The sequence below is a fragment of the Battus philenor genome, unplaced genomic scaffold, assembly GCF_028537555.1.
Source record: "Battus philenor isolate CCGP_79_NKW_IND1 unplaced genomic scaffold, ilBatPhil1.0.hap1 SCAF_13, whole genome shotgun sequence".
NCBI lineage: Eukaryota > Metazoa > Arthropoda > Insecta > Lepidoptera > Papilionidae > Battus > Battus philenor.
In genome coordinates this window covers 6,293,280-6,306,764 of record NW_027181675.1, presented here as the reverse complement: position 1 = coordinate 6,306,764, position 13,485 = coordinate 6,293,280, and the positions used below count along the sequence as shown (strand labels likewise).

General features: G+C 30.0%; 1 protein-coding gene across 1 annotated transcript; it reads right to left on the bottom strand.

The window, feature by feature from the left end:
* Positions 1-3,507: 3,507 nt before the first annotated feature.
* Positions 3,508-12,662, bottom strand: LOC137933457 (circadian locomoter output cycles protein kaput-like). The gene has a single exon (XM_068777413.1). It carries the CDS (start codon positions 12,419-12,421, stop codon positions 10,874-10,876), a length of 1,548 nt encoding a protein of 515 aa, XP_068633514.1. The 5' UTR covers positions 12,422-12,662; the 3' UTR covers positions 3,508-10,873.
* Between the last annotated feature and the right edge of the window lie 823 nt (positions 12,663-13,485).

The following is a 13,485-nucleotide window of genomic DNA, read 5'->3' as shown; positions in this document are numbered from 1 at the left end:
ATAGCTGTTGGGACCTTAACGTTTTTTTTCGGACCGACAAGCGCGGCGCAGGGCGTCCACTCACGAGGTGTATGGATTTTGTCATTGTCGTCGAAAGACGCTGGATGCAAGCCCATTCAAACCGGGGGACATGTCCAGCTATGGACGTCCCACAACTGAAATAATGATGATTAATATTATTAATCACACAGGATCAATTATAAGAACCACTCCTGTAAGTCATGATAACAATGCTAATAGATTTGACAAATTACTAGAATCAAATTGATCTTTCCTATCTCGGCATCCTTCTAATATACGTCATTACATACATAATACACGTCGCTAAGCTGTCTTAGCAGGCGCTTTGGAGATTTACTGGGAGCAAGGGCGTCCGAAAGAGGACCTCGGCTGTACCTTAAAACGCGTTAAGCATTCCAATTCAAGGGTTCCTAAGAGGGTATTATCGTCTGTGGATCACTACATTTTTTCCTTATTTCTTTATTAAACTCCATGTTTGTAACATAAATCTTGGCTGTACTTGAGATATTGTCAGAAAATATCTTTCCAAATACACAAATTACTTTATTATTGTCATAAGAAAGTATTTTTTCCTCAAATTAAAAAATTGCATACGATTTCAGATTTGCATGAGAATGAAAGATTTTAATACATTTTTTTTTTCATTTTCTTAACGTAGTTCTACCATATCTGAGTAAAACAAATGCTGAGGACACGTTGATTATTATGATAATGCAGATTTAATAAATGAAGTCCTTCTATTCTAAAACTTAAAAATACAGCCTTAAGGTTCATAATTTAAAAATCAATAATTTTATTTACATCATGTATATTTAAAAGCTACATATATATATATATAAATATATATATTCGAATTACGATTTTTAAATTTTAGCTGTTATCCATTAACATTTTTCAAATCAACTATTTTTTGGAATATGCTTAAATATAGATTCATTGTTCGAGTACATTATATTTTCTGATGTCGTCGATTTATTTAATAATTTACCATTTAGTAAATATTAATAAACATAGGTACTTCTAATTGGTTTTTGTATATTTAACAATAAATTACCATGCGTATTGACGGATAATAAATTATATAGGTTATAAATAATACATGGTTTTTATTCATTTAACAATAGATAAAAATGTTTTCTATAAATGCTTTTAAAACTCTTTAGTTTGGATATATTCTTACAGCTAAGGTGAGTTAAAATATATAAATTTCTCTTCCGAAATTAGCAACGTCGAACGGAACGAATTCTTTTAGCGGGCACCTTCAAACGACGCCATTGACCGTGGTCATGGCCGCGTCGTCCCTGACCCACGTGTCGCCGCACCGTTTCTGCGCGTCTCTGATGTAACACTCACCATGTTCTACAACACAGAACAATACCAATTCATTCTCATATACACCCAACTCTTTTTACATGGTAGATACGTTCCTTAGAAAAGCGTGAAAAAAATGCGTAAAATACGTTCGTCAACATTAAAGTATCGTGTAAGATGAAACAACTTTAAATAATTTCCCAAAAAAATATACAAAAGAAGTAATACTGAAATCCCTCTTACATAAGTATAAACGTAATTATTTTTTTTACAAAATTGTAAATAATCAATCCATTAAAACAAAACAAATAAAAATAGAAATCCAAATTAGAAATATAAATCAATTTTGTAACTATTCATCCCTACCTTATAAAAAGCGTACACATTTAATACGAATTGGACCTAAAATTCTCATCAGTTGACTGGTCAGATGTACAGATGTCTTCGTATTCCCCCAACTTTATTTGAAATTAAAAAAATTGGGATTCGTGCTAGGACAGAAAATTCGTGTAAAACGTGTATAATTATTATTGGGAATAGTTTTTTTTATATCGTGTTAAAAAAAAGGTTAAAAAGAGTTGGGTGACATGTAAGAACTATCTTACTGTATATAATTTATGTATATTATGTTCTGGTCACGATGTCAGTCGTCAGCGACATCTACGCAATAATACCAATACACAAATATACTGCGCGTGCATATGGATATAAATAATGACATATTCTGCATTTTAAAATATTCTTATTAATGTTTGCATTGACATCTAACAAAATGCTATAACATGCGTGGTATATATACGAAAATGAGTAATTATAGTAAATACTGTAGTTCTAGTACAAACGATACATTATCAGCCACTGGATTATAGTTAACACAATAAGACAATAGAGCCCTTGTTTTGTACACGCAACGTTGTTAGTTATAAAAAGAGAATACAATGTAAGCTAATTAACGATAATTGCTAAAAGAAATGTTTATTGTAACATAACTAACTAAAAATATTTTTAGTTATATATAGGATAAGCTGTATTATCATGTTTATCTATTTTTTAACGAAGTTTTTCTGGCTGATTAAATTTAGTATCAATAAATAGCAATAGCTTTATGAGTAAATCAATGTAACGAAAAATGTAAGGACCATATAAAATCTATTATTCTAACTGTTTACAGAAAGTCGACATAGTTTTATACTCTGAGACTTTGTTGCAAACCTGTTTAGATTGTTTAACTACGTATGGATATCAGATATTTACAAAATGGTATGTGTGAACAACGACATGCGCATTTCAGTTAACGCTATTTTAATGATATTTAGCTTCTAAAAAGTGACGTAACGAAAATGTACGATGAGAAATATCCTAAATTTTAGTTTTAGACAATTTTGACTTAACCCAGGACGGATTATGTCGAATTCGTCCACGTAAGGCCGAGTATGCAAAGGCATTTTCCGTCATAAAAAATTGAAATCATATCAAGACCGTTATTACGCACTTAATTACTCTTTCCTGTTGGTTAGAAATTGATAAATTTAATTTTGACCGTTGTTCATGTTTACTATTAGATTCAACATCTAAATTGACACAATATTTAATTGTTCTGCATACAATCCCGCTTCTTTATTAATTCAATAACATACTGGCTACACTACAATAGCTTTGTAATGAAAAAAAATTGTGAATTATTATTTTAGGGTAATGTTAATTTCTTTGATGATTATTCAAAATTTGTAATCCAATAGTAAACCAGTTAATTGCGATATTGGTAGGATTCCCAGATTATTTATCTATGAAGAATACATATTTATATAAATTTACGTTAAACATATTTCAAACATCGCTCTTGCAACTGACGACCGTTAGGGCCTTCATGAGTCGCGACCACGATTAGACGTGGAGTGTGTAGGCCCATATATATATATATATATATGGGCTAGGTGGACCGACAACATATTGTAGTAGAAGTCTCTGAATGCGTACACCGCAAGACCGGTCATCGCGGAAATCTTCGAGTAACACTCATGCCTTGCAGTGGACGTTTATCGGCTGATTAGATGATTATTTTGATGAACTTTAAACTTTCTGATACCATTACTATATTGACGTTATTCTCCAACATATTAAAACTTGAATGACGAAGTTCTCTTTTAATAAAACACAATTTATTTTTATCCGTTTATTACATACATCAAATAATATTATTACAATATATAATTGTATTACCACAAAACCACAAATGTAGCTATATCAATAGCATATTTGATTTAACTTTATAACCGTCAAACAAACTATCGATGTTCAAATATTGGACCATAACTTATGACGTTACGGTCAATTCTTACACTAAATATTCATTCCACACCGTAACACTTAACAGCAGTCCTCAACATTAAAAATTTCATTGACATTGAGATATATTTCCTCGTCACAACCTTACTTTACATTCAGACAATACATATGTTAACTCTTTTATTAAGAGCTGAATAACTGAGAGGATATATAACTGTAACATAGGTTATTACATATAAAATCATTTAAAGCAGACAATTTTATTCCCGCTAACTTGAAATTCGTCACGCAGTTGTTTAAACCAATGCATCAAAATGAATATTTTGCATAACTTAAATATTCTGAATTGTTTTTAAATTCATAGAATATATACCCAGACAAATTTATCTTTGAAGTTAACATAGTTTTTATTGGTCGTTAAAATATCAATCCTGATGTCAATTATTTTATTAGCCGCGTTCTGAAGTTTAAAATATTTAGTTTTCAAATTTACAATATTTTGATACGCTAATTAAAATCCACATTTATTAACAGTCTTCACCAATTAAACATAAATGTTAAACTTATATCTACTGATAGTCTATATCAGTTGGAAATTCCGCACTTACTTTTACATTTTTGCTACTATTCTTTATAACCAATAACAAAAAAAATATTCGTTGTCCTTACAAAATAACCTAACGTTCTACTACTAAAAGCAAAAATTAATAATATTTTTAACGTTAAAACTAAGTTTCTTTTTGAGAAATAATTATCAAAACAATAATTTTTTCCCGTCACGTATTATATCCAAAGTCCGTCTTTTTATAAATTTCAATTCTTTTGTAAATGCAGACAACGAACGCAAAACCACTAAAATAATTATAATTATAGAGTATATATAATACAACCGATCATTGTATGTTTTCACATATGTACTGATTTAAAATAAAAAATATATAATCATCATAAATGATTTACCAAAGAACTGCTTACCATCTTGATAATTTTATTTATTTTAACTCTTTACCGTAATTTTTTTTCTCTAAAATAGTTCTCATACTTTATCATTATAACCCTCATTTTACACTAATACCCTGCTAGCAGTTCATGTTTCTAATAACATTGATATAAAATATCAGCAGAGAGATCGGATATCAGAACACATATTCACACTAAGTTGATTGTGGACCACTTTTGCATAAATTTACCCGGGAGGCAAATTGGCGAGTCAGGCGACAAATTATACCAGCTATTGCTAATGCTTCATCATTATTTATTATCTACGAAATACTTTCAGGTTATCTCCAATTATGAGCATTTATATACTTTCCTCTTTAATTTTAATTTAATATTATTCCGGTAATTACAACGATAATAGTGTTATGTTATGATGTGTTAGGATTGAGAAACGACGGAAAAATTTGTTTGTCATAGTGCTTTCGAAAATTATAGAAATAAAACGTTTTAAAAACACAGTAAGTGCAGTACTGTCTATATGTACATTTGTTTTTTCATTATTATTATTTTTTCAATTAAAAGCATAGAATTATTTCATGTGAAGAAATGAAGAATTGACTTATAAATGAATCAATGTCACTTACAAAAAAAATGTCATATACCATATTAGTAATACATATTCACGCAAAACGTCAATAAATTATCAAAAAAAACAATCATTTGAAAAATATTTGTTTAGCATTAGAAATGAAAACTGTAGTTTTATGTTTAAATAACATGTAACCAAAAAATCATTAACTTTAAGATTTTGATACATTTAAGGCAGTAAGTTGCAAGTTATGTGACTGTTATACTTTTAGGTTGTGCCCACAACAGATTTTATTTGACTTTTCGTTACACGTACAAGAATTACTTTCTTTAGGGTGTTCAGCACAAAAACTTTCGATTTTTAGTATTTTAGTTTACACTAGTCAGACGATAAGAAGAAATTCTTTCAGTCATAAAATCCAAACCGTTCAACTAATTGTTTCCTATTTATAGTGTACTCGCAGTGGGGGCAGTGTTAATGAATGCGGAACTTAACTCATTAGTCAGTCATAAAGAGCTAAAGACGCGTTTACATGCATCTGTTATTAGCAACGTCCCAAGTGAAAACCAAATCTTTTTCTTGCATTGATTCATTATTATCTGCAGCTTGGATGTTTCTTTGACAACAATCACATTTTATCGAAAAACAGTCAGAATTATTGGGATGGTAGTTTTGGCAACCGGGGAGACCTCATTTATAAAAGTATTTATAATTTATCGACTACTTTTAAAAATCCGGTTGATCGAAATATACGAAATTAGGGTACGAAAATGATACGTATCTGTTTTCCAGTTTAAATTATGTTTACGTAAAAATTAAAACAATTCTCTAGATAAAATTAAAATCGTTTCTTTTATTATTTGTACCTGTGAATAAGTAATGAACCTATCGCAAACAGTTTAAGCAATCGTATGTGAATTAGGTAAGCATTAGGTTCCTGTAAATTTATTTTTTAACATTCAATAATTCTCTGCACGAAATCATACGACTTTGTAGACACATTTTGAATATTTAATCTATTTGTTTTTAATTTTCTGATCTACACTCTAATTTATAGATTTACAGGAAGAATTGAACAATAACATTTGCTTTAAGTAGTTTTATCCGTAAAAATGAGCATGGTGAAATTTATAAACGATTAAAAAGAAATCGATTTTTTTTATAATCAAAGTAGCGATATAAATGAATCGAATAACTAGTTAGGCATCAGACCAGCGCGCTGGAATTCCCAAAACATTCTGTGATTCACGTACAGTAACTGACCTACCTAAACAGCCTACAATGGCGGTCATTATCGAAGTTTACAACCCGCAAGTGGTGCGGCGCTCTGTGACGGAACATTAAGAGAAAACCAGACACTATTCTACCTCTTACATGAAATACACAACGTAACATATATTTAATAAAAATTACACATTAAAAAATTTCGTCACATACATGCTTGATATAATCTAATGAATATTTTGACAAAATTTAATATGTTTTACATTACAATAATAATGTCCTAGTTATAACATAGAAAGCTTTTAATGAGTTATTCGTTTAAAAACGATAACTTCGCAATCTTTAACTTTATAATTAACCGTAACTTTATAATTTGATATAATTGTATATGTTAATATTTACATGGACATGTAAAAAACACCGTAGTATTCAACCCTACTAACAAGTAATATAAGCGATGTATAATCATTTGGCACGTCGTCAATTTTACAACGTTCGATATATAAAACGTTGATCAAATTTTTTTGAATGTAACCACTACTGGTCTCTATGGCACGAGGTGGATTTGAACATAGACAATTAGACCCAAAACAACGACAACTTTTTAATATTCGATGACATTACCTTTAGACATTTACTACGAAAGCATAAAAAAATATTTATTTTACTTTAAATTAAAAATTGCAAATACAACCAATTGTAACTAAAAATAAAACCCTTAAATAAACATTTACTATATTCAGTACCTACATATAAATACAAATTATTATAATTTAGATACATATTGTTTTAAAAACGAAGTTTCGACATTCGATCAGATTTTTTTAATATCTCGTAATATAAGGTGTATTAAAAAATAAGTTTGATTGCTCAAAAACTTCATAATGGCCATTGACTGCGTAATACGATAATAAACCCACAAACCGTTTATTTGGGACTTTTCGAATGTAGGTAATCATGACAATAAACCACTATTTTTACTTACTCATTACTTTATAGTGCAAGTCTTTTGTAATGTCATTGAAATCTTTTATGAATTTTTATTAAGATATATCTATCGGATATAAATAAAACCGCTTATTGTATAAAGTTAATATTTGGTTTTCATCTACTTAGTACAAAACATTTAAGATTTAAAATATCCCAATAATCATCCAAATAGCTTACTTTTCACACTTATCAACATGAGACGTATTTTAAAATAAGTTCAATATCATCATTCCAGCTATGACATCCACTTTTGGACATAAGCCTCTACCATTATTACCAATAGGACCGATTCCAAGCGGCTTGCATCCAGCGTCTTCCAACGACTATAATATTCACCTAATAGGCAGACATCATACGCTGAATTTAATTTTTACGATGATGTGGCTGACTACTATTGAAAATTAGAGTAAACAACAAATATGCTTTGTTGTCACGAAAATAAAATCATGACACATTCTTACATTAATTGTACACTGTATATTTAAATATTTCCCATTTACCGAGTGCAATTAAAATGAAGACGACTTTGTAACACATAATTTGCAATTAAGTTATAAATACGACTAACACGGTGTCACATAACCATTCACTTACAGTTTGAAATATTCGTGGAGTAAACAGTTTAACCCTCGACAACAGCATGTAGAAAAATATTAAAAGTAAATTCACGTTTTATTACAGTTTAAAATAGATGTGTAACTAACTGGTTGGCGTAAATTAAGAAAATATTCAAAGATACATCGACAAGTCGCATTCATAATGTGAAAATTTTAATATGTATTATGAATTGTGCTGATTAATCCTAGTTTAATTTTTGAATTGACATCGTATAATTTTACGGAGGCCCAAATGATAGCGATTTGTTAAGTTTTCTGATCCAAAACTAAATCACATCTAAAAAAATACTTAACAAGTTATAAACTTGCAAGGAAAAAAACGTGTAACTTTAACCGGAATATTCTGAAATTACATTAAATAAAATACCATTACTCGTAGTTTATCTAAAATGTATATAAAAAAGTCGCCTCTGCTTGGTTTTCATTTACTATTTATTTCTTCGTCTATTTTACGATATACTTCTGCCTAAAATAAACATTTTCTTGTTTTATCAAATAACACGGCCATGCAGAGTTCTCTGTGTGCAGAATATCCATCCATTTTCTTCACCATCGAAAATGGCCTAAGACGACGACCTAACTTTATAGCGGATGTAAAGTTATGTACTAGTCATTTAGCTGATTTTACAGTGGTGCCAAATGACAGAGAGTCATGTTGTATCGGTTTGTGGCGATAGACTAGACTTAGACCCATTACTTTGACCCTGAAAAGAAATAATAATCGGATTTGGAGACTACTTTTCTTGCCTAAACCAAAAGCAGCATCGCAGAATAAAAGAAACTTAGGGCTTAATTTGGTATTGCGTGGAAATGTGTATTGTGAATTACTTAAAAAAATCATTTAATAGCTTATCTTTTAGTTGCGTGCATTTTTATAATTCGTACTTTATAAAAAAGATGTAGCAAGTTGTATTGATTAATTAGATTAAATTGAAACATATATTCCAACTTATGTATATTCATTCACTTCGAGTATCAATACTTTTGGATCCCATACTAAATAAAATAATGAAGAAAAATGAGACACTATGAACTTATACAATCAGCAATACTAAACATGTGAATCTAAGTTTACAATAATAATATAAATTAATAATTGCAACAATTATAACTTGAAACTATGTAATGTATTATGAAGATTTGTACAAAACTTATCATTTGTAGATTACTTATGCCCATCATAGTAAAAGAAAAAAGTATATTTATAAAAGTCAGAGTGAAAAGAAAAGACAAATAGACATGTTTCAATATTTAGTTATTTTAGTGATTGTGGAAAATCAATACCTACAGTGAATGGCAACATTTATTAACAACTAAATTATGTATAAACCCTAATTATACATTATTGTCCAAAAGTTTGGAAGCAACAAGGTATTTAAAAAGGAACAAGACAATCTAAAATTATTTCTACAAATAAAAAATAATAATTTGTAGAATCTAAAAGTTTAACCTATAACATAAAATAAATTTTGCTTCAATGAAGTGAAGATGGACACTTTTTATAATGTACTCACATAGTGTAAGTCTTAAAGTAATCTTTTCTTTACTCATTCCCTCCTTTATCACAGCAGTATTTATCTGCCTCTGAACAATTACTATTTGGTGCCCAGTTTCAGTTTCTAAGCAGTGTAGTGTGTAAAATTGATGACTATATGAAGTCACTTTTATGGATGAGCATTGTATCATTAATTCTCAACTCATCTTTTCACTTACTAGTATATGATAATATGGGCAGTAAGATGTTAGACGGTCTAATTTTTTGTCATTTTATGCTAGCCTTGAAAAACACATGATTTCTCAGCTTACAGGAGAAAGTATTGTAAGGATAAGGAATTTTTCACAGGATTTGTTGCTTTATTGCACAAACACTATTAATAAAATCATTAATATTATTTTTGAACTCCTTGACTAACTCAGAATTCTAGGTGAATAGATACTTTGCTTAAGTAATGATGATTTGTATAAAAACAGTTCCTAAGATAACTTTAATGATAAATTATAGATTTCTTTTCAATTTCAAATTAAATGTGCTTCCAAAATTTTCGACAATAACATATATGAGAGTAAAGTTTACTTAAAAAAATATCTTAACTAAAACAAGAAATTAGATGATGAAATTTGTAAGGAAAATATATTTGGTATAATAAAGTATTTATATTATTTAGGTAGCTATGTCGAAATAAAACTTATACAGCATTATAAACAAAACATAAAAACAATAAAATTTTGAAAACAAAAAATTTTGAAAGGAAAGAAAAAAAATTAAAAGGAAAAATACAAACATTCTGAATGCTAAGATGAATACACATTATAAAACAAGGTCTTTTTACTACATACCTGACCCGATTGATATATTAAAACATCCACTAATTAACATACAACTGGCCATTGATGTGACTTTGTTATACACATTCTACAGTAGAAAAATACTCTTTTAAGCCAGTTTAATTTAAATTACTATTTTAAAAAAAATACCACAGTTTTCAGACTTACAATGGATTTTCTGGCAAACACACACAATGTGCTCATATAAGATACAGATATAGTAATTGGGATGAATATGGTGGCCAATGGATCAGTGTCTTTCAACTACTTTATAGAACCTGTATATAAGAATAAATGGACCCTTGTGCTGGGGTATAAACACCACACATAAATGAGTGCTGACAAGTACTCATAAATATATTAAATTTTTTTTCAACAATATTACATTTATAAAATGTCCATCCATTGGATCATAGCATTTATCAAGTATAGAACATATATTTTAGTTACCCATGTACACAGTTTTAAGTAACAAATATCAGAACACAAAACAAGGACCTAAAATTATTTGCAGTTTCTTTAGATAAACATAGGTAAACCACAGGGTTGTAATGTTTAATAAGTATAAGAGTCAATTGTGTCGTTTGAGCTGTTCCAAGGTGTCTTCAGATTCTGATTTTTTTCGCTTGCGTGTGTCAAACCGAACTCCTGTTTCTTGGACAACTTTTTCACTATTTTTAATTGCTGTTATTATGTTTTCTTTTGATGGAGCTACTAATTTAAATTCATCAATGTTTTCACTAGCTGGTGGCTCCACCAGATGCATCACAATACGCTCCAGGCGTTTTGGATGTTCAACTGGTGCTTCATCAAGGCTAGATACTTTTTCTTTATGTTTTTCCATGTGTACTATTACAGAATATTTTCTTTTCATTTCATCCATCATTTTTTTACCATATTCTTCTCCAATTACACTATTAACACAGACAAAACTTTGGACTTTCTTTTCTTTGTCTATTTCAAGAAAACCTCGTGATCTCATGTAAATAAAGTGACCTGATCTTGACATCAGCCTGTAATATGACTCCCCAAATTCTCTACTTTGGTCATACATTTGTCGCAATACGCAAATAACCCAACGAACATCTTCTTTATGCATAAATACAAAAGCAGATGTTCCTGTTACTTCATCAGTCATATAGCCAATTGCTAGAGAAATGCTTTGGTCACATTGCACTATGCGACCATCAAGCAGATGTCTTGTCCAGTACTCAGAATATGCAGTAGGAGACATTAAGCGTGCTGGCAAAGCATTGGAAAGAACATTGACCATTCCAATGAAAACAAAATCATTTCCACTTGATGAAAATGTGCGATTATGCCTAACTCTTTGCCTACGTATTATTTGTTCATCTTGAACACCATTAGCTGTAGCCCTGTCCGCACGTCTATGCATTCCACTTATTCGGCAACGTTCATATCTTGGTGGATCAGATTTGGATCCTGCTCGCAAAAAGCGAATATGAAAATTGTGGTGCTGTTTAAATAATGACTCATCACATCCTGATTGAAGTTCAGGAGGATAAATATGAAATCTTAATATATCTTTGTCTTCATTGTGTACATACTTGTATATGTCCTGCCCAAGTAAATCTATGTGGCAATAACCCAGTTTTTCTTGTACATTAGGTGATACTATGAAAATTCGACCACGACAAGTTACTGCAAACATGAAGCCTCCTAGTAAATCAAAATACTTCATGAAAGCTGAAGACCAAGTTTCCAAATGACGACATTTTATAGAATCCCCAAAAACATGTTCATTCCGTAACTTATCTGCTGCCAGTCTTAAAACGCTCGTTTTATCGACCTTTCGCTGTGTAGGTATGATATCGGAAAGAAGAGACATTATAAGATCAATTTCTGCTTTATACTGACTTCTTCGATGTTTTTCAGCTATAATGCGTGATTCCCGGTCACTTGCCTTGGCTGATGGCATTTCTGGAGAACGTGAATCGGATGATGAATCTCCGCAGCTTGTTCCACCGTGCGTGTGCACAGCGAAATCTGGAGGAGGCACTACTGCTGCCATACCGATTTCGGGATTCATAAGACCTACCTGACCGGTTATCGCAGAGTGGCCATGCAGTCGATCATTCAATGAACCAGGAGAGGTCATTTTAAATTATATTACAATTTTATACAACACTTATGTCCTTGTTTATATCTTGTTTAATACAATCAGCACTACAAGTTATCAAATCGTTCAATGTAAGCACTTCTACATAGCTTGAAATGTTAATTTATGTACAAGAGAATATCGTATGCTCTTGTCTTAAAATATAGTATGTATTTTTATACTTCATAGTACAATGATAGTTATTGACGAGCGCAACTCCTACCCGCGACAACAACACGCACAACACAGACAGTTGTAGAAGGACTAACCACAGATAAAAATATACAGTTTATTATCTATGAATATAACCAATTCTAAAAAGATAAAATATTGCACCCAGATTAAAATAAACGGTTATTTCATAATCTTAAAATAAAAAAAACCGGAAACACTACTTTCTCTCTTCATGTACTACGAATTCGTACAATCTTTATTGTACAATGTTCACAGTCCAATTTCTCTTTCCATATGTACGAAAAGACCAAAATAAATAGTTAATATAGCGTATACATTTTGAGGTTTTGCTTGTTTTAGCTATTATTTTCTTTCTGTTATATTCTTTTACATAAATATTTTATTTACAGGTATTATTATTAATTTAGGACGTCTTTTACGTATTTTAGCGTTTATATATGTTATAATTATTTTTTGGAACTGATACTTATTTTATAATTATGACCCGCCTATTACTTTACTGTAAAAATAAAAACTAAATATAACAAATTACAAAATTAAAATATTTTAGTGATATTAAATATTAATTATTTATCTATTCATTTATATGATTATTTTTTTATGAAAACCAACAACTAATATATATCAATTGAATAACAAATAAAATAGGAACAATTGGTTTTGACAATTAATTCGCAAAATAATTAATATGCCGACACAAACTTAAATCAAGGTAATTTGTAAAGAAAAAGAGACTGTACAACGGTCAAAATATTGACAGTCAATGATTCCACGTTCAGTAAGTAGAAAAATATGAAACTTTTCACATAATTCAGAGTGACTACTAGAGCTGTAGGGTGTTTTAGATTAAAATATTTAAAGAACCGTTG

Bases quoted from the DNA above. Each gene is read 5' to 3' on its own strand.
- LOC137933457 (XM_068777413.1), bottom strand. From the start codon at position 12,421: ATGACCTCTCCTGGTTCATTGAATGATCGACTGCATGGCCACTCTGCG.